The 19,871-nt window shown below is 36.7% G+C and overlaps 1 protein-coding gene across 1 annotated transcript in view; it reads left to right on the top strand.

Annotated features, from left to right (window-relative positions):
- Nucleotides 1-15,192, top strand: part of LOC123556311 (chromosome-associated kinesin KIF4-like) — a 72,746-nt gene extending 57,554 nt beyond the window's left edge. Inside the window, exons 20-27 of the mRNA XM_045346920.2 lie at nt 250-353; nt 1,155-1,204; nt 3,558-3,637; nt 4,183-4,365; nt 5,270-5,341; nt 6,174-6,242; nt 6,943-7,056; nt 7,769-15,192. Of these exons, the coding sequence (XP_045202855.1) occupies nt 250-353; nt 1,155-1,204; nt 3,558-3,637; nt 4,183-4,365; nt 5,270-5,341; nt 6,174-6,242; nt 6,943-7,056; nt 7,769-8,425 (1,329 nt within the window). The 3' untranslated portion in view covers nt 8,426-15,192. The remainder of the gene's footprint in view (nt 1-249; nt 354-1,154; nt 1,205-3,557; nt 3,638-4,182; nt 4,366-5,269; nt 5,342-6,173; nt 6,243-6,942; nt 7,057-7,768) is intronic.
- The last annotated feature ends 4,679 nt before the right edge of the window (nt 15,193-19,871 follow it).

The following is a 19,871-nucleotide window of genomic DNA, read 5'->3' on the forward strand; positions in this document are numbered from 1 at the left end:
AGTAATGCACGGAGGGGCACCTGGGGTCTTCCTCCACCATTAAAGCTGGAAAGTCGCCATATGACTTATCATGTGTTGGTGCGACGTTAAATCAAAAAAAAGAAAAAAAAAGAAAGAAAGAAAAAATTATCGGCATAAGTTAAAGTTGACATTAGTAGTCATTACTTGGATTATATGACTCACAGACAGGGTATATATATGTCATCACCCTGTGACTTGCAGTATAGGTTTGCTACTGTTTTATGACAGAAAATGGCATGGATGGATGACACAGGCATGAAGCATGAGACAAGTTTTGAAGAGGAAGATACCAAGAAGAAGGTTCACCATCTTCAACAGCAGATAGAACTGAGGTACTGTGGATGTTCTGATTGATAGACAAAAAAAATTCAAACTCTGTTTAGGAAAATGTTATGCTTCTACCAATTAGAAAAGAAATTTTTAACCAGTTGATGCAAAATGAACCATGGATAAATTTCAGAATTCAGGATCAGTGGTTAGGTTATCTGATATACATTGGATAGTTTTGATACTGAAACTATGTTTAACCTCAAACAAACAAACAATTGTACAGAGCTATCCAAAATTGATAAGATCTTGGCATTTTGTTCAGAATAAGAGAAATGCCAGTTCTTTAATTCAATAAATTTGAAGTAAGCTTCTTTTTTCTACCAGTTTATCATGTTTATATGTTGTAAATTTGATGTCATTATTTCTCAGTAATCATGCAATACTTATGCTGATTAGTTTTATGTTGATGATCATTTGCAAAAATTGCTTGCATGTTTGGTTGGTATTAAGCTGTGATTGCATTGTTCAGGTCATATGACCACATTTCAGCTTAAAATGGTCAAGGAAGACACCAGGTGCTCATTTAAGCATTATTTCAGGCAAGAGAGGGTACTTGTGTAGAACTGATGGTTGAGCAAACCAGGTCAAATAATGACCAGAGCAAAGTTTGAACCCAAAGAGGGAGGGACAAGTGGTTGGAAATCAGCTACTACAGGTTCACAGTACTACAATATTTACTATAGGTTGAATGTGTCACTTTTCTGTTCCAGCATAAATAGGAAAAGATGCTGACATAGCAAGCAGTCTTAAAATGTAAACATTATTCCATATTAATGGTGTTGTAACATTATGCTTACTTTCAGGAATGTTCAGATTGCCGACTTGCAACAGAAAATATTTGATGCAGAACAAGGTACTGGCTATATTATTTCTACTACGCTTACTTTTGTTAGCTTGACTGTTTGAAGAATATTGAGGGCTATTGTGTTTGCCCCAGCATTGGCATCTGTGTTGAATAAAAAAAATTATGAAGTCAACCTCTGCATTATTTAAGATATTTAATTGAAACTTGCTGTACTTGATTATAGTGACAGTGTACATTAGTTTGGAAAGGTATGTAATGTTACCTGCAGTATTTCTAGAGTTATGCCCCTTTTAACTTAGAAATTTTGATGTACGTTTTTCAAAGAGCACAATACTGCATTTTTAGCTCGACTGTTCAAAGAATAGGTACAGCTATTGGACTCACCTGTGTATCCACATCAGCATGTCAGGAACTGCTTGCCTGATTTCATAATGATTTTTTAGCTCACCTGTCACATAGTGACAAGGTGAGCTTTTGTGATCGCGCAGCGTCCGTCGTCCGTGCGTGCGTAAACTTTTGCTTGTGACCACTCTAGAGGTCACATTTTTTGTGGGATCTTTATGAAAGTTGGTCAGAATGTTCACCTTGATGATATCTAGGTCAAGTTCGAAACTGGGTCACGTGCCTTCAAAAACTAGGTCAGTAGGTCTAAAAATAGAAAAACCTTGTGACCTCTCTAGAGGCCATATATTTCACAAGATCTTCATGAAAATTGGTCAGAACGTTCACCTTGATGATATCTAGGTCAAGTTCGAAACTGGGTCACGTGCCGTCAAAAACTAGGTCAGTAGGTCTAAAAATAGAAAAACCTTGTGACCTCTCTAGAGGCCATATATTTCACAAGATCTTCATGAAAATTGGTCAGAATGTTCACCTTGATGATATCTAGGTCAAGTTTGAAACTGGGTCACGTGCCTTCAAAAACTAGGTCAGTAGGTCTAAAAATAGAAAAACCTTGTGACCTCTCTAAAGGCCATATTTTTCATGGGATCTGTATGAATGTTGGTCTGAATGTTCATCTTGATGATATCTAGGTCAAGTTCGAAACTGGGTCACGTGCGGTCAAAAACTAGGTCAGTAGGTCTAAAAATAGAAAAATCTTGTGACCTCTCTAGAAGCCATACATGTGAATGGATCTTCATAAAAATTGGTCAGAATGTTCATCTTGATGATATCTAAGTCAAGTTCGAAAGTGGGTCACGTGTCTTCAAAAAGTAGGTCAGTAGATCAAATAATGAAAAAACCTTGTGACCTCTCTAGAGGTCATATTTTCCATGGGATCTGTATGAAAGTTGGTCTGAATGTTTATCTTGATGATATATAGGTCAAGTTTGAAACTGGGTCAACTGCGGTCAAAAACTAGGTCAGTAGGTCTAAAATTATTAAAATCTTTTGACCTTTCTTGAGACCATATTTTTCAATGGATCTTCATGAAAATTGGTCAGAATTTTTATCTTGATAATATCTAGGTCAAGTTCAAAACTGGGTCACATGAGCTCAAAAACTAGGTCACTATGTCAAATAATAGAAAAAACGACGTCATACTCAAAACTGGGTCATGTGGAAAGAGGTGAGCGATTCAGGACCATCATGGTCCTCTTGTTTGTTTTTGATGCTCATAGCTCAAAAAGTATATGGCCTAGAATAATGAATCCTTTTCATAAAATATTTGTTGAGGCTATACCCCCCTAAGACTGCAAACATTTGAATTATTGCCCCTTATTTGTGACAAATGTACCAGTGGGGGCACACCCTGTGTCCTACAGACACATTTTAGTTTCAAATAGTTTCGATTTGCCCCATTTATGGGCTGCCTGAACTAAAAAAGAAAAACTTAATATAGTGATAGAAAACTTAGTAAAGTGTGACTTAAACATTACCCAGTTTAGCAACTTTGGCGGCCATCATGGCCCTCTAATTTAACTGAATTATTAAACATTTACTTTATTTTCATACAATTTAAACAGGCTTTGCCAAGTAAAATATAATAATGTCTCCCACACCACTGTGTGGTGGGAGACATATTGATTTACTCCTGTCCGTCTGTGTGTGTGTCCATCCATCTGTCACAAATCTTGTCAGCACTCTTCAGTCGAACATTTCTCATCCGATCTTCACCAAACTTGAACAAAATGTGTTTGCAAATAAGTCCTCGGCCAAGTTCAATATCTAGCCAAATCAGCTGAGGCACTTTTGAATTATGGCCCGTGAATTACTGATCAGAACCACTCACCAAAACCACTTTGAATCACTAAATGATAAGGCAGTTGTTGGAGACGTGCGCTTTTCTCAAAAGCAGCTCTAGTTTTACATTCCAATATCTGATTTATTTATTCTGACCTATCAGACTGTTGGATGTATTCACAATTTAACTTACTTAATATTATGTTTGTTTCTCCAGACTGTAAAGGCAAGTCTACCAAAGACAACCTGCATACCATGATGGAGGCAAAGATAGCTATCAGATGGCTCCTAGATCAGGTATAGAACTTTACAGACTACTCACTGTTTTTCTCATGTCATTTATAATACAGCCTTGGTAGGTCAGTATGGTTGACTGTAGACTGGCAGACATAGTTTGTTTACTCTAATAAGGCACTAGTAGAATTCTTCATGTGAGGAAACCATCCAGCTGGCTTACAGATGGCCGGTGGTTCTACCAAACAGTATCTAACAAGGCACAAGCACAACCAGTGATTTATTGGGCATTTCATTCTTCACAGTTACTATTTGTGTGTAAAGAAGTAAGGAGTTGTACATCGAAGAAGTGTAAAAAGGCTAATTAACCCTGACCATGGTGAACACAATTGGTGCAGTCTGATCATGATCTGCACTGTTCGCTATTCAGCCAGTATCTTTTCGGTAAGCACCTCTTTTAACAGTTATTGGTACTGTCCAAATTGGAGGATGGACAAGTTCATTATAGAAATTAATCATGGTATGGGTTAAGCTATAAAAGTTTGAAAATTGTGAGTTGATTGCCACTTCATCTATAACAAAATAAACTGAAAACTTGTATTCTGTAGGCCGTGTCATTTAAAGCAGACAACAACAGGATACGTCTGGAGATGGATGAAATGAAGCATTCATTGAGAGACAGAAATAATGATAACGATGAAATTCTTATTGAACTGGAAGAGAAGATCGAGGAAATTAAGAAAAAATATGAAACAGATATAACAAGACTGCAGTCTGAACATCAGAAAGAGGTAAGAACAAAGAATTTAGGCTTATCGGCGTCGGCGTCACACCTTGGTTAAGATTTTGCATGCAAGTACATACAGCTATCATTTAAAGGCATATAGCTTTGAAACTTATTTTTTTCTTTTTCTAGGTCAATTACCAACCTCACTGGGTAAAGTTCCATAACTCTGACATGTATTTTGAGCAAATTATGCCCCCTTTTGGACTTAGAAAATTCTGGTTAAAGTTTTGCGTGCAAGTACATACAGCTATTACTAAAAGGCAAATAGATTCAAAAACTTTTTTTTTACTTTTTTTAGATCAATTACCAACCTCACGGGGTCAAGTCCCATAACTCTGACATGTATTTTGGGCAAATTATGCCCCTTTTTGGACTTAGAAAATTCTGGTTAATAAAGTAATGCAGATATTGAATTGAAACTTCACATGTTTCTTCGGGGTTATAAAACTAGTTGATAGCACCAAGTCCCACAACTCTGACCTTCATTTTGGCCAAATTATGCCCCCTTTTGGACTTAGAAAATCCTTGTTAAAGTTTTGCGTGCAAGTACATACAGCTATTACTAAAAGGCATATAGATTTGAAACTTATTTTTTCTTTTTCTAGATCAATTACCAACCTCACGGGGTCAAGTCCCATAACTCTGACATGTATTTTGGGCAAATAATGTCCCTTTTTGGACTTAGAAAATTCTGGTTAAAGTTTTACATGCAAGTTACTATCTCCAAAACTAATGCAGATATTGAATTTAAAACTCTTTTGATATTTAACCTTTTTAGGTAATATTTTCCTGCTTCTGGGACAATATTTCGAATAGTCGAGCTTGGCTGTCTTATAGACAGCTCTTGTTTATCTGTCACATTATCTAGATTTTTTACTCTGTACATGTAAATTGCTGTTTATTTACAGATAGAAATCTTGCTAGAGTCTGCTGCCCCAGCTTCTACAGATACTGACTTGAACAAGAAACTTGAATCCCAGGTATGATTGTCTGTGTTTGTTTAAGTAGTATCTCAGCTACTTTCAGCATTTCCTACCAATGAGAAGTGATTTGTTTTTAGCTTTGAGTTAAAATGAAGCCTTGTGGCTGAGGACTCCAAGTTGCTTTTCCCTGTCAAAGAAAAGGAGGTATGTTGTTTTGCTCATTGTCGTCAGTTTCTAATCAATATCCAAAAAATGCTTGGTCTCATAATAGTAGACCTGCATATGGTACCTGTGGTCAGTTGAAGGCCCAGTTGTTTTTGAAGTCAGTAGGTCGAAGTCAAGGTCGCAGTGACCTTTAGTTCCCCTCCTTAACTTCAGAACACTTGAGTCTTCAGTCATTAAATTGAGATGGGTGATTTCAAGTGGTCAGTTGATGACCTCAGTTATTTTAGGGATGGATTGGTCACAGTGGCTTCAAGACTGGCAGTAGGACAGGCCATTATAGAGGGCATATGTGTTTCACACACGATTCTTATTTGATGAAATCACATTAACAACTAATATATGAGCTGATGATGACTGTTGTCAAAGAAGTTGATATGTATGACTTGGAATATATTTACTGTCACCAAAGGAGATGGAGCCACAATCCTTATTGCACTTTTTTAAGTGTTCTACACTTGTTTTGCAAAAATGCACTTTATATATTTTTGTGGGGGTCGTGGATCATGAATTTGACATACATCCAATACTTATGTTATTCAAATTTTGCACATTGACAAAAACTACTGTCACAATGGTGGTCTGTGCACTGTGTCTTTCTGGCCAGAAAAAATGAATAAAACTTGTTGGATGTTTCAGATGAGCTCTATCTATTTTACTCTTGCAGAGGGAGGAAATTGAAGCTCTCAGTCAACAGTTAAAGAAGAAGACAGAGGAGTATGATAAGATGCAAAAGGTGAGTCAGGGGTGATTGTAATAGTAACAATTGTCTCCTAGTGCTGTCTGTCCATCTATCTGTCTGTCTGTAACAAAGTTTGTCCACACAGCTCCTCCGACACTGCTGGGTGGATTTACACTAAACTAAAAACATGTATAAAATGTATTTAAAAAGTATTACCTGGGGTCGTGCAACATCATATGAATATTATTGAGCCTGTTAAGTTGTGCACCTGGGGTTTCACTTGGCAAGACCAGAACTAGAGTGCTTTACCTAGTCAAAGATAGGCTTAAAGGGACTAAAAATTTGTGTTGCATGTAGCTCAAAAAGTGTTTGACTTAGAGTCCTAGAACGTAGGATTGTTATATAGTATGAGAAGGTATGCACCTTGTGTGCTGTTAAGGATTTAACTAGAGTTATGGTCCTTCTCTTTGTGAAAAATACACATAAAAAAATATTTGACCTACAGTCACGAAACCATATATGGATTTGTGCACCTTGGTTTATTTGTGGGGGTATTTCACTCTGCAAGACCAAAAGTTTGGTTTTGACTTTGTCAGATATATGTTTCTCCTATATCTAAAAAGTATTTTACTCCAAATAATGAAACATTTTAGGATTGGCAGGAAGTGGGGGCACCAGTGTTCTATGGACACATATCTATTTATTTTTTGTGTGCTTTATTATGACCTTTTAATTTGCCTTTACTATATTTCAGCATCTTACCAAGTACATGTACCAGGACAAGAAAGTGGCACTGATGCCAGAGTTAACAGATGATGAAAGCGAGCCTGCCGAGGCAAGATCTCCATTCATCACACAAAGACCTAAGGTAAATATCAATTATCATTATCCCTTGTGTATATGCTCAGTTGATTGCTTGGTTTAGAAGCCTTCGTGGCTGAGTGGTAAAAGTCGCTGACTTCAAATTATTTTCCTCTCACCAAGGTGGGTTTGAACCTCACGTAGGACATACAGTTTTTCATCTGTAAAAGCCACCCAGCTGTCTTTAGAAGGTTGGTAGTTCTACACAGGTTTGCATGCCTGTGACGACACAAAGCCTGGAGGGTGCACATAGGGTATTCCTCCACCATGAAAAGCTTGAAAGTCACCATATGAACTATTATTAGGTCAATGTGATGTGAACTCAACAAAAACAAATCAATGCTCGGTTCAAAATCCATAATAGTTAAAATTAGATAATATTCAGTATTCATATGCTCAAGTTATTAGGTTTACTTGTGAAGTAAATGTACAGTCTTTGTTGGGAGTCTCTAAAGTATTAGCTGTACATGAGCAATTAACAGACAAAAAAACTTAGAGAGAGTAGAAAAAGTAAAACCACTTGTTAAAAAAGCTTGACAAAATTCATTTTAATTAGTCTACTGGTACTCTTGCTATAACTTGTTTGGATATTTAGTTTGGATAAAATCAATAAATTGTCTATGGAATTTCCATTAATATTTCACTAGTGTCAATATCATTCTTTGGGTCCTGGTATGATTTTTTTGCAACTTTGACGATCGCCAAATTATTTTTTACAGAGGTCAGTTGCTGCAGGAAGGTCTGCGTTGAGCATTATCCAGATAGATGAGTCCATCAGAAGTTCTGATGAATTTGAGAAACCACCAAGACCACCTATGAGAAAGTCAGTATCTGCGGGAATGATACGAAACAAAAAGTCTACAAGGTCAAGTTTGAAACATAAAAGTGACGAAGATGAGGAAGGCACCAAAAAAACTTTGCGAAAGAAAAATTCTAAATCAAACCTGAAAAACAAGACTGAAGATGATGATGGAGAGGCAGAGGAGGCTCTATTACGTAAATTACGTAAAAGGTCATCACGATTCGATTTGAAAAAAATCCTAGCAGAGGAGGAGGATCTAGGAGAGGAGGCACCAAAAAAGACACGAGCACTTCGTAAAAAACCTTCAAAAACTGATCTGAAACAGATTGACACTAGTAATGAGGAAAACGAGGTTTCAACAAAGCGTTTAAGTAAAAAGTCGTCAAAGACAAATTTAAATGAAACATTTACTAGTGAAGATAATGAGAAATCCTCGTTGAACGAGACATTTACAACAAGTCAAGAAGATGATTCCCTAGATGTGATGGATGGTGGACTTAAGAAGAAAAGGAAACTGTTTAATGCAAAAGAAAGTTTCTTTAGTCCTGTAGAATTTGCAGATAGTACAGTGTAGAAGATACAGTGTAGAAGATAAAAATTCATCATTGTACCCCCCGACAACAAAGTTGTAAGGGGGGGTATACTGGTTTCAGGTTGTCTGTCTGTCTGTCCGTCTGTCCGTCTGTCCGTAGACGCAATCTTGTGCGCACCATCTCTCCTTATCCCCTTGACAGAATTTAATGAAACTTCACACAAGTGATCAGTACCAACAGTAGTTGTGCATGGGGCACGTTAGGTTCTTTTAGAAAAAAAATTTGCAGAGTTATGGGACTTTGTTTTTTTGTTACTATACTATATATATACATAGACACAATCTTGTGCGCACCATCTCTCCTCATCCAATTGACACAATTTAATGAAACTTCACACAAGTGATCAGTACCAACAGTAGTTGTGCATGGGACATGTTAGGTTCTTTTAGAAAAAAAAATTTCAGAGTTATGGGACTTTGTTTTTTTGTTACTATACTATATACATAGACACAATCTTGTGCGCACCATCTCTCCTTATCCCCTTGACAGAATTTAATGAAACTTCACACAAGTGATCAGTACCAACAGTAGTTGTGCATGGGGCATGTTAGGTTCTTTTAGAAAAAAAATTTGCAGAGTTATGGGACTTTGTTTTTTTGTTACTATACTATATACATAGACACAATCTTGTGCGCACCATCTCTCCTTATCCCCTTGACAGAATTTAATGAAACTTCACACAAGTGATCAGTACCAACAGTAGTTGTGCATGGGGCATGTTAGGTTCTTTCAGAAAAAATTTTTTGCAGAGTTATGGGACTTTGTTTTTTTGTTACTATACTATATACATAGATACAATCTTGTGCGCACCATCTCTCCTCATCCTCTTGACACAATTTAATGAAACTTCACACAAGTGATCAGTAACAACAGTAGTTGTGCATGGGGCATGTTAGGTTCTTTCAGCGACAAAAATTGCAGAGTTATGGGACTTTGTTTCTTGTTAACATACTATGTACATACAGTCTGCATATGCAATTTTGTGCGTGCCTAATTACCAAACCCTTGCACACAATTTAATGAAACTTCACACAAGTGATCAGTACCAACCCTAGTTGTGCATGGTGCATGTTACATTCTTTTAGATAAATATTCTGCATAGTTATGGGACTTTGTTTTTTGTTACTATACTGTATACATACAGTCTATATATACATACAGTCCACATAATTATGCAATCTTGTGTGCGTCAAATTGCAATGTACTGTGTCAGTGCATGCGGGGGGGGGGTACATTCATCACCTTTAGTGATAGCTCTAGTTTATATCCGGAAAGCGCTGAAGGTGTAGTTGGACTAAATGAGCTTTTGCTTACAATTAAACATGAGCTTAAGATTTTGGCCACAATAAGATTCTAGTTTAATAGAAAAAAAGTAATTGTGTTACCTTGATTTTTACTGTCACAATTATATTTTTGAAGTAAATCTATTTATATTGGAGCACATATTCCATGAAAGTCCTCCATTCTGACAGGTCAGAATGTGCACATTTCTTACAAGCAAGTTGCTTTAAAGTAAGTTTTCTTTAAATGAGCCGCGCCATGAGAAAACCAACATAGTGGCTTTGCGACCAGCATGGATCTGGACCAGCCTGCGCAGTCTGGTCAGGATCCATGCTGTTCGCTAACTATTTCTCTAATTGCAGTAAGCTTTGAGAGCGAACAACATGGATCCTGACCAGCCTGCGGATCCATGCTGGTCGCAAAGCCACTGTGTTGGTTTTCTCATGGCACGGCTCAAATATGTTTGAAACAAACCTTCTGTTATGAACAAAGCAAATGCTTAATCACTGGTTGTGTCTTATTAAGATTGTTCTGCACAATTGTATTCATTCCCCCCTTTTACCTAGAATTTCAGTTTAACATTAATGCGTTTTCCCCCTGTATCTTTGTTATTAGATAGGCACTATTTCACTATTCATGAGAAGAAAAATCCGTGAAGGCTGATCTTGGTCTGCACTGGTTGCAAAGGCACAACCATTTGCCACCAGCAGGCTAAAGGTTAATGAAACTTTTCGCAGTTGTAAGTCAACATAATTATGCCCCCCTTCGAAGAAGGAGGGGTATATTGTTTTGCAGATGTCGGTCGGTAGGTCGGTCGGTCGGTCGTTCGGTCTGTCGGTCGGTCGGTCGGAATGTAGACCAATCCGTTTCCGGATGATAACTCAAGAACGCTTGGGCCTAGGATCATGAAAGTTGATAGGGAGGTTGGTCATCACCAGCAGATGACCCCTATTGATTTTGAGATCTGTATGTCAAAGGTCAAGGTCAGTGACCCTGAATAGTAAAACGGTTTCCGGATGATAACTCAAGAACGCTTGGGCCTAGGATCATGAAAGTTGATAGGGAGGTTGGTCATGACCAGCAGATGACCCCTATTGATTTTGAGATCAGTATGTTAAAGGTCAAGGTCACAGTGACCCTGAACAATTAAACGGTTTCCGGATGATAACTCAAGAACGCTTCAGCCTAGGGTCACGAAAGTTGATAGGCAGGTTGGTCATGACCAGCAGATGACCCCAATTGATTTTGAGGTCAGTATGTCAAAGGTCAAGGTCACAGTGAACAGGAACAGTTAAATGTTTTCCAAGCAATAACTCTAGAACGCTTGGGCCTAGTTTCAGGAAAATTGATAGTTAGGTTGGCCATGACCAGCAGATGACCCCTATTGATTTTGAGGTCATTAGGTCAAAGGTCAAGGTCGCATTGGCCAGGAACAGTTAAACAGTTTCTGATCTTCTTGTCCAAAACCATAGGGCCTAGGGCTTTGATATTGGGTATGTAGCAAAATCTAGTGGTCCTCTACCAAGATTGTTCAGATTATTTCCCTGGGGTCAAATATGGCCCCATCCCGGGGGTCACATGGTTTATATAGACTTATATAGGAAAAAAAATTGAAAAACCTCTTGTCCAAAACCACAGGGCCTAGGGCTTTGATATTTTGTATATGACATCATCTAGTGGTCCTCTACTAAGATTGTTCAAATTTTTCCCCAAGGGTCAAATATGGCCCTGCCCTGGGGGTCACATGGTTCATATAGACTTATATAGGGGAAAACTTAGAATATTCATGTCCATAACTTACATCATTCAAATTTGGACCACATGTATAGTTTTGAGTGGCAAGATGAACCTTGACATGAGTTGACCTTGATCTTGACCTAGTGACCTACTTTCACATTTCTTTTGCTACAGCCTTCAGATTTGGACCACGTGCATAGGTTTGTGTACTGAAACAAACTTTGACCTTGTTATTGACCTAGTGACCTACTTTCACATTTTTGAAGGTACAGACTTCAAATTTGGACCACATGCATAGTTTTTTGTTCCAAAATAAAATTTGACCTTGATTTTGACCTAGTGACCTACTTTCACATTTCTCAAGCTACAGTCTTCAAATTTGAACCACAAGCATAGTTTTGTGTACTGAAATTAACTTTGATCTTGAGATTGACCTAGTGACCTACTTTCACATTTCTGTAGGTACAGGCTTCAAATTTGGATCACTTGCATAGTTTTGTGTTCCGAAATAAAATTCGACCTTGATTTTGACCTAGTGACCTACTTTCACATTTTTCAAGCTGCAGCCTTCAAATTTGAACCACATGCATAAGTGAGCATATAATTTGTTCCTTGTGCAATTACTAATTGCATCAAGGGGGGCATTTCGTGTTCGACGAGCTCTTGTTATATATTGTTTTATGGACATGTAAAATGTATAGAATTGTGTGCATATATTTGATATATTCCACCATGATTTAAGAGTTCCATAGCTTCAAATGGATTTAAGGGCATTTTTTTTTTAATTATGTCATGTGACGGCATGTTTATTATCATTTTTGATTGTGAGTTGCCATTTTAATAAATGTACACATGGGATGAATTTTTTTTTTCTAAGAGTTAATTAAATAAATATTTATGCATCAAACAATTGTTTTATCTTAACTATTTGACTTATTAAAAGCTGCTAGATATTTACCTTTTTGATATATTGCTTTGTTTTTGTCTGTCTCTTGATAGACCATTTTGTTTTCAATCAGTAAATAGGGTATCTCCTTTGGCATTTTGGGGTGTGGGTGTGTGCAAAGGTAAAGGTCACAGTGACCAGGAGTCTGTACATGATCAATAACTTAAGTAAGCTTGGGTCTGCTGCTGTCAAATTTATTTGATGATTGCTGTTGGTAGTAGATGACCCCTATCAGAATGTCAGTGGGACAATTGTCTTGAGACTTAGTCAATTAGCAATTGATCTGTAAATTTCCTAGTGTTCTTCATTACAGATGCTATTTGAAAAATAGGTTGAGCTGTTGCACTTATTTGTTCCTTGTGTTTGCGTGTGCGTCATTGTCCTGATTTGGTAATTTTTGTATATTATCTGGTACTTTAGTTACTGTGATGAAGACATTATCCTTGGTCTCTATGGTAGAGTGGTTTTGGTTGCTGTCTGTTCCCTCTTAAACCCCCAACATTTCCTACCGGGGCGGACAGAAAATAGTGGGAGGAGCTACATTTTGTTACTCTGAAGCAGTAGCTAAAAATAACCATTGTAAACACAGGTAGCTTGTAGCAGACAATCTTTCAAAATACAGAAGAGCATGCAACTTGCTGTTTTCAGTTGTAAAAGTTATTGTACCCCCCGACAACAAAGTTGTAAGGGGGGTGTATACTGGTTTCAGGTTGTCTGTCTGTCCGTCTGTCCGTAGACGCAATCTTGTGTGCACCATCTCTCCTTATCCCCTTGACACAATTTAATGAAACTTCACACAAGTGATCAGTACCAACAGTAGTTGTGCATGGGGCATGTTAGGTTCTTTTAGAAAAAATTTTTGCAGAGTTATGGGACTTTGTTTTTTGTTACTATACTATATACATAGACACAATCTTGTGCGCACCATCTCTCCTCATCCCCTTGACACAATTTAATGAAACTTCACACAAGTGATCAGTACCAACAGTAGTTGTGCATGGGGCATGTTAGGTCCTTTTAGAAAAAAAAAATTGCAGTTATGGGACTTTGTTTTTTTGTTACTTTACTATATACATAGACACAATCTTGTGCGCACCATCTCTCCTCATCCCCTTGACACAATTTAATGAAACTTCACAAAAGTGATCAGTAACAACAGTAGTTGTGCATGGGGCATGTTAGGTTCTTTCAGAAAAAAAATTTGCAGAGTTATGGGACTTTGTTTTTTTGTTACTATACTATATACATAGACACAATCTTGTGCGCACCATCTCTCCTCATCCCCTTGACACAATTTAATGAAACTTCACACAAGTGATCAGTAACAACAGTAGTTGTGCATGGGTCATGTTAGGTTCTTTCAGCGACAAAAATTGCAGAGTTATGGGACTTTGTTTCTTGTTAACATACTATGTACATACAGTCTGCATATGCAATCTTGTGCGTGCCTAATCTACCAAACCCTTACACACAATTTAATGAAACTTCACACAAGTGATCAGTACCAACCCTAGTTGTGCATGGGCATGTTACATTCTTTTAGATAAATATTCTGCATAGTTATGGGACTTTGTTTTTTGTTACTATACTGTATACATACAGTCTATATACATACAGTCCACATAATTATGCAATCTTGTGTGCGTCAAATTGCAATGTACTGTTTCAGTGCATGCGGGGGGGTACATTCATCACCTTTAGTGATAGCTCTAGTTAATCCAATTTTTGTAAATATTTCTTTAAAATCACTAGTTTTTCTTTTCTTCACCGGTACTTGATAAGTTTTATGGGATTTTTTTTATAAGACATTGTTCTATAGGAAGTAGATTCCCTATCAATGTTATCATTCCAGTCAACAAAGCAAAATTTATTCTCATTTGATATGTTGTTTCGTTTGAGAAATTATTTAATTAAATCCAAATTAAGATGAATGTGACACTAGGACTGTGAAACACAGTGTCAAGACATGAAATGAAAATTTGGCGGAATTTTTGGAGGCCTGTTTCAGTCAATGTATTATCAAGAAAGTCAAGATACATGTAATAGGCAATTAGGGAGGACTGTCAAAACAATACACATTCATGGCATCAAATTTACTGATAAGTTTGTGGCACTGCAACTGGACTTTCATACCAGATTATTCCCAAATTCAATTGAAAATAATGCATTGAGTGGGAAATGGAAAATAGTTACTGTGGAAACAGAACAGTCAGAAATTACAACTTATTTATCTAACAAAAGCTTCAGTAAATAAACACTTATGTACTACATGTACTAGTTATATAATAAGTATTTATTCACTTCATGCACTTAATAAGTGTAAATCATTTTCTGAGATAAACACAAAGGTGATAAAAAAGCAGGTAAACAGAGGTGACTGTGAATGTTGTGAATAATCTTCTGCTGCAGTATTTTTGTTTGATAAACAAAGCCACGTGCTTATTGTACCCCCCGACAACAAAGTTGTAAGGGGGGGTATACTGGTTTCAGGTTGTCTGTCTGTCTGTCTGTCTGTCCGTCTGTCCGTAGACGCAATCTTGTGCGCACCATCTCTCCATATCCCCTTGACAGAATTTAATGAAACTTCACACAAGTGATCAGTACCAACAGTAGTTGTGCATGGGGCATGTTAGGTTCTTTTAGAAAAAAAATTTGCAGAGTTATGGGACTTTGTTTTTTTGTTACTATACTATATACATAGACACAATCTTGTGCGCACCATCTCTCCTCATCCCCTTGACACAATTTAATGAAACTTCACACAAGTGATCAGTACCAACAGTAGTTGTGCTGGGCATGTTAGGTTCTTTTAGAAAAAAATTTTGCAGAGTTATGGGACTTTGTTTTTTTGTTACTATACTTATACATAGACACAATCTTGTGCGCACCATCTCTCCTCATCCCTTGACACAATATTAATGAAACTTCACACAAGTGATCAGTAACAACAATAGTTGTGCATGGGGCATGTTAGGTTCTTTCAGAAAAAAAATTTGCAGAGTTATGGGACTTTATTTTTTTGTTACTATACTATATACATAGACACAATCTTGTGCGCACCATCTCTCCTCATCCCCTTGACACCAATTAATGAAACTTCACACAAGTGATCAGTAACAACAATGTGTGCATGGGCATTTAGGTTCTTTCAGTGACAAAATTGCAGAGTTATGGGACTTTGTTTCTTGTTAACATACTATGTACATACAGTCTGCATATGCAGTCTTGTGCGTGCCTAATCTACCAAACCCTTATACACAATTTAATGAAACTTCACACAAGTGATCAGTACCAACCCTAGTTGTGCATGGTGCATGTTACATTCTTTTAGATAAATATTCTGCATAGTTATGGGACTTTGATTTTTGTTACTATACTGTATACATACAGTCTATATACATACAGTCCACATAATTATGCAATCTTGTGTGCGTCAAATTGCAATGTACTGTGTCAGTGCATGTGGGGGTAACATTCATCACCTTTAGTGATAGCTCTAGTTCTGTGTACATTTCTCTGCTCTCTGAGGTTATGACCTCTAAGCCCCTCCCGGGAAATTCAAATTTTTGACAGTTGAGATTTTAAAAAAATCTATAAGTATACTTTCTTGACATTTTTTGAAAAAATTAAATGCACCAATAGAAATGATACATATCAAAGTATAAATGTGCATGTTTTAATTTTTTTTCATTCAGGAGTTCTTTCAGGATTTCAAAAAAGGGTTCTCTGATGTTTACCATGCATATTTTATGTAGAAACCTGCCCCAGTGCCATCTTCCTGCTTTTGTATCCCATTTGGGGGTTTAATTGAGCAGTTCTTATCCAGTGTTCACAAAACTTGGTCATAATGCTTATAGGTATTATATGTTGGTCATGTTTGATAACGAGCTTGTACCTCCAAGTATCTCTGGAGTTATGCATGTTGAATTACTTGACATTGTTAAAATAGCCTGTGCCCGTAAGCAGGTCTTCTCCAATGTTCACTGAACTTTGAATGTTTATGGGCATATTATCTTGACCAGAGTTGATAACTAGCCAGTTCATTTAACAGTTTTTGGTAATAAGGCTTGTAAATTGTGAAGAGTTGCTGTCCTCTGACATCTTTTGTTTTAATGTCATGAACTGGCTGCAATTGCTTGTAAAATATCAGATAGTGATCTGGGATTGCAGTTTAGAAAATGACCCAAACAAAAGAACCTGGTATATTTGTTCAAGGAAAAAATATTATATCCTTTATCCAGATAGTGAGATAGGTTGTTTTGTTGTTGTTCATTAGAAAACAGGCTTTCATTTACCTATAATTTCTGTGCAGCTGATGATAGGAGAATAATTGATGCTTACATGTCTTTCTATATTTAAATATAATGTATATATATTCATAGGCTATTTCAAACTGCAGCACAGCTTCTGATAGTGACATATCTTAAAATACTTCAAACAGCCCAGTTGTTGACCTGCATCCTACTTTAGTTAAGTTTGTGCAAAACCATGTACAGTGACAGGAGAGACGTTTGGGGGTGGCGGGGGGAGCATCTGTGTCCTATGGACACATCTAATTGTGTCTATAATTCACTATTTTAGTTTTTTTTTTTAGTGTAAAGTGTTTTGAATAGTTGAATGAGAACTCTTGTTACCTCTGTAACTTTGTGCAATGTATCTTGCATATATTGTTTAGCTGTTTGTGTAATAGGTCATGTTAAATTGGTACTGTAAGCTCTAAATGTTTATGTCTGTATATAATTCATTCTGTCTGTTCATAACTTATTGGTGCAATGCAGATTGATTTTAGTAAATGTACTTTAGAAAAAATGCAAATACAAAATGTAAACATACATCTTGGAAAATACACACTTGACAGTGATGCTTTGGTTATGTTTTTGTTCCTCAAGGTAAAATTGAAAATTTAGTTGAGGAGTGAGCATTTGTTTCCTACTTAAGGGATATTCAGATTACTGGTGTTTAACATGAAGGAACTAACGGTTTGCCTCCAGTCTGTCTGTCTGTCACAAGTCCTTTAAAGGTGGTCAGTCACATTTGAGATAGAAAGGTATTGAAAAAGTGGATTATTGCTTTTTATTTCAATATAGAAAAATACTATTACATTTGCATTGGATAAATATTTGAATATTTCAAATACTTGAAATAAAGCCAAGTATTAAAACATCATGTAGCTTTACAATTCATCTATTTTCAGCATATCTCGGTTATGCAAATGAGGTAGACAAAGGGAGGTAACAGATGCTTTAGAAACTTGCATTTCTAATGAATTTTGGCAAAATATGTACTTGTCAATGCAAATCTTTGACAACTTTAATCAATTAATGCTTATATTCATTCATTAGGCAAAACATGTTTATTAAATTAGTATGTATGATAAATTAACACTATCTTGGAAAGGAAAGGAAAAAGAGATTTTAAAAATACTTTCAGTGAAAATCAGATGTGTCTGAAGAACTCGGTGAACACATAAGTGTAAATGATCAGTAATTTAAGTCTCAAACAAGTCCATAAGTTGACCAAAATCTGAGTAACCGCCTTCAAGCACACAAAGTTGGATACTGTAATGACTTAAAAGTACAAGATGTACTGCCTTGAAACTTTGTACCTGGATAGATGGAGGATATACACATCCTTTGGTTGTTAATGGAAAAAATGTGTCCTGCAAAAGATTTAGACCCCTAGCTCCAAGGTCAAGGTCACTGTTAGAAGTCAAAGGTTAACAGGGTCTGTTTAGTGTCTGGTTCATAACTTTGAAATTACTTGGCACAAATGTTCCCCATAATGAGATGATGTGTCACGCCCAAGATCCAGACCCCTAGTTCTCGGGTCAAGGTTACAGAGGTTAAAGGTTAACATGGTCTGTTTATTGTCTGGTCCATGACTCTGTCATTGATGAAGGGATTTTAAAATTACTTGGCATAAATGTTCCCTATATTGAAATGATGTGTCATGCGCAAGATCCAGACCCCTAGCTCCAAGGTCAAGGTGACACTTACAAGTCAAAAGTAAAAAGAGTCTGTTTCTTGTCTGGTCTATAACTCTGCCATTCTTCAAGGGATTTTAAATTACATGGCACAAATGTTCCCTATATCGAGTTAATGTGTCATGCGCAAGACCCAGACCCCTAGCTCCAAGGTCGAGGTAATGTTTGGAGAATTTTTTTTGTCGGGTCACAAAATGATTTATACCTAAACTATTCTGGCATATTTTATAGACAACTGTAGCATTTTTGGGCATTTGTCAGTAATAGCTCCTGTTATATTTTTATCTCAAATTACTTAAGACATTGGTAGTCGCATACCTTAAATATTTGGTGGTCTCCTACCTAAAACATTTAGGAGCCTGATACCTTGACCATTTGGCGGTCTTATACCTAAAACATTTGGTGGTCTCCTACCTAAAACATTAAGTAGTCAGATACCTTAAGCATTTGGTGGTCTGATATCTTAAACATTTGGTTGTCTGATACCTAAAACATTTGGTGGTCTTTTACCTTAAACATTTGGTGGTCTCCTACCTAAACAATTGGTGGTCTGATACCTTAAACATTTGGTGACCTTCTACCAAAACAATTGGTGGTCTGACACCTTAAACATTTGGTGGTCTGATACATAAAACAATTGGTGGGCTGATACCAGAACAATTGGTGGTCTGACACCTTAAACATTTGGTGGTCTGATACCTAAAACAATTGGTGGTCTGATACCTAAAACATTTGGTGGTCTACCTAAAACATTTGGTGGTTTCCTACCTAAATCAATTGGTGGTCTGATACCTAAAACATTTGGTGGTCTGATACCTAAAACATTTGGTGGTTTCCTACCTTAATCAATTGGTGGTCTGATACCTAAAACATTTGGTGGTCTGATACCTTAAATATTTGGTGGTCTCCTACCTAAAACATTTTGTTGTTTTCTACCTAAAACAATTGGTGGTATGATACCTAAAACATTTGGTGGTCTCCTACCAAAAACATTTGGTGGTCTCGTACCTAAAACTTTTGGTGGTATGATACCTAAAACATTTAGGAGTCTGATATCTAAAACATTTGGTGCGAAAATTGCCCACTTGTGTTGCAGAAATATGGCAACATGAAAATCTTTATGCAGTATTTCATTTTTTCACGCAAACAAGCATGGTTCCGCAAAAACTACCTTAACCCTTTTTTTATTATCGCATGCAGGAGTTGGCACAATCGTTATTTTTTTTTACTTAGAACATGAAGGGTTTCGCGAAAACTATACGAATCTTCGAGGAAACTATCTGCTTAAGTGGATGCAGAAATATGCCACCATAATTATAACATATAGTCTCGACAACCAAATAATATTTTCACGTAAAAATTCTCCTAAATTCACAAAAGTTTATCAAATATTTCGCGAAAAGTATTGCAATTTTCATGCAAATTTTATGATTATCGTATGCAGAAATTTGCGACAATACATATGCTTTTCCAGCATTTT

Source organism: Mercenaria mercenaria, chromosome 5 (assembly GCF_021730395.1).
Source record: "Mercenaria mercenaria strain notata chromosome 5, MADL_Memer_1, whole genome shotgun sequence".
Taxonomy (NCBI): domain Eukaryota; kingdom Metazoa; phylum Mollusca; class Bivalvia; order Venerida; family Veneridae; genus Mercenaria; species Mercenaria mercenaria.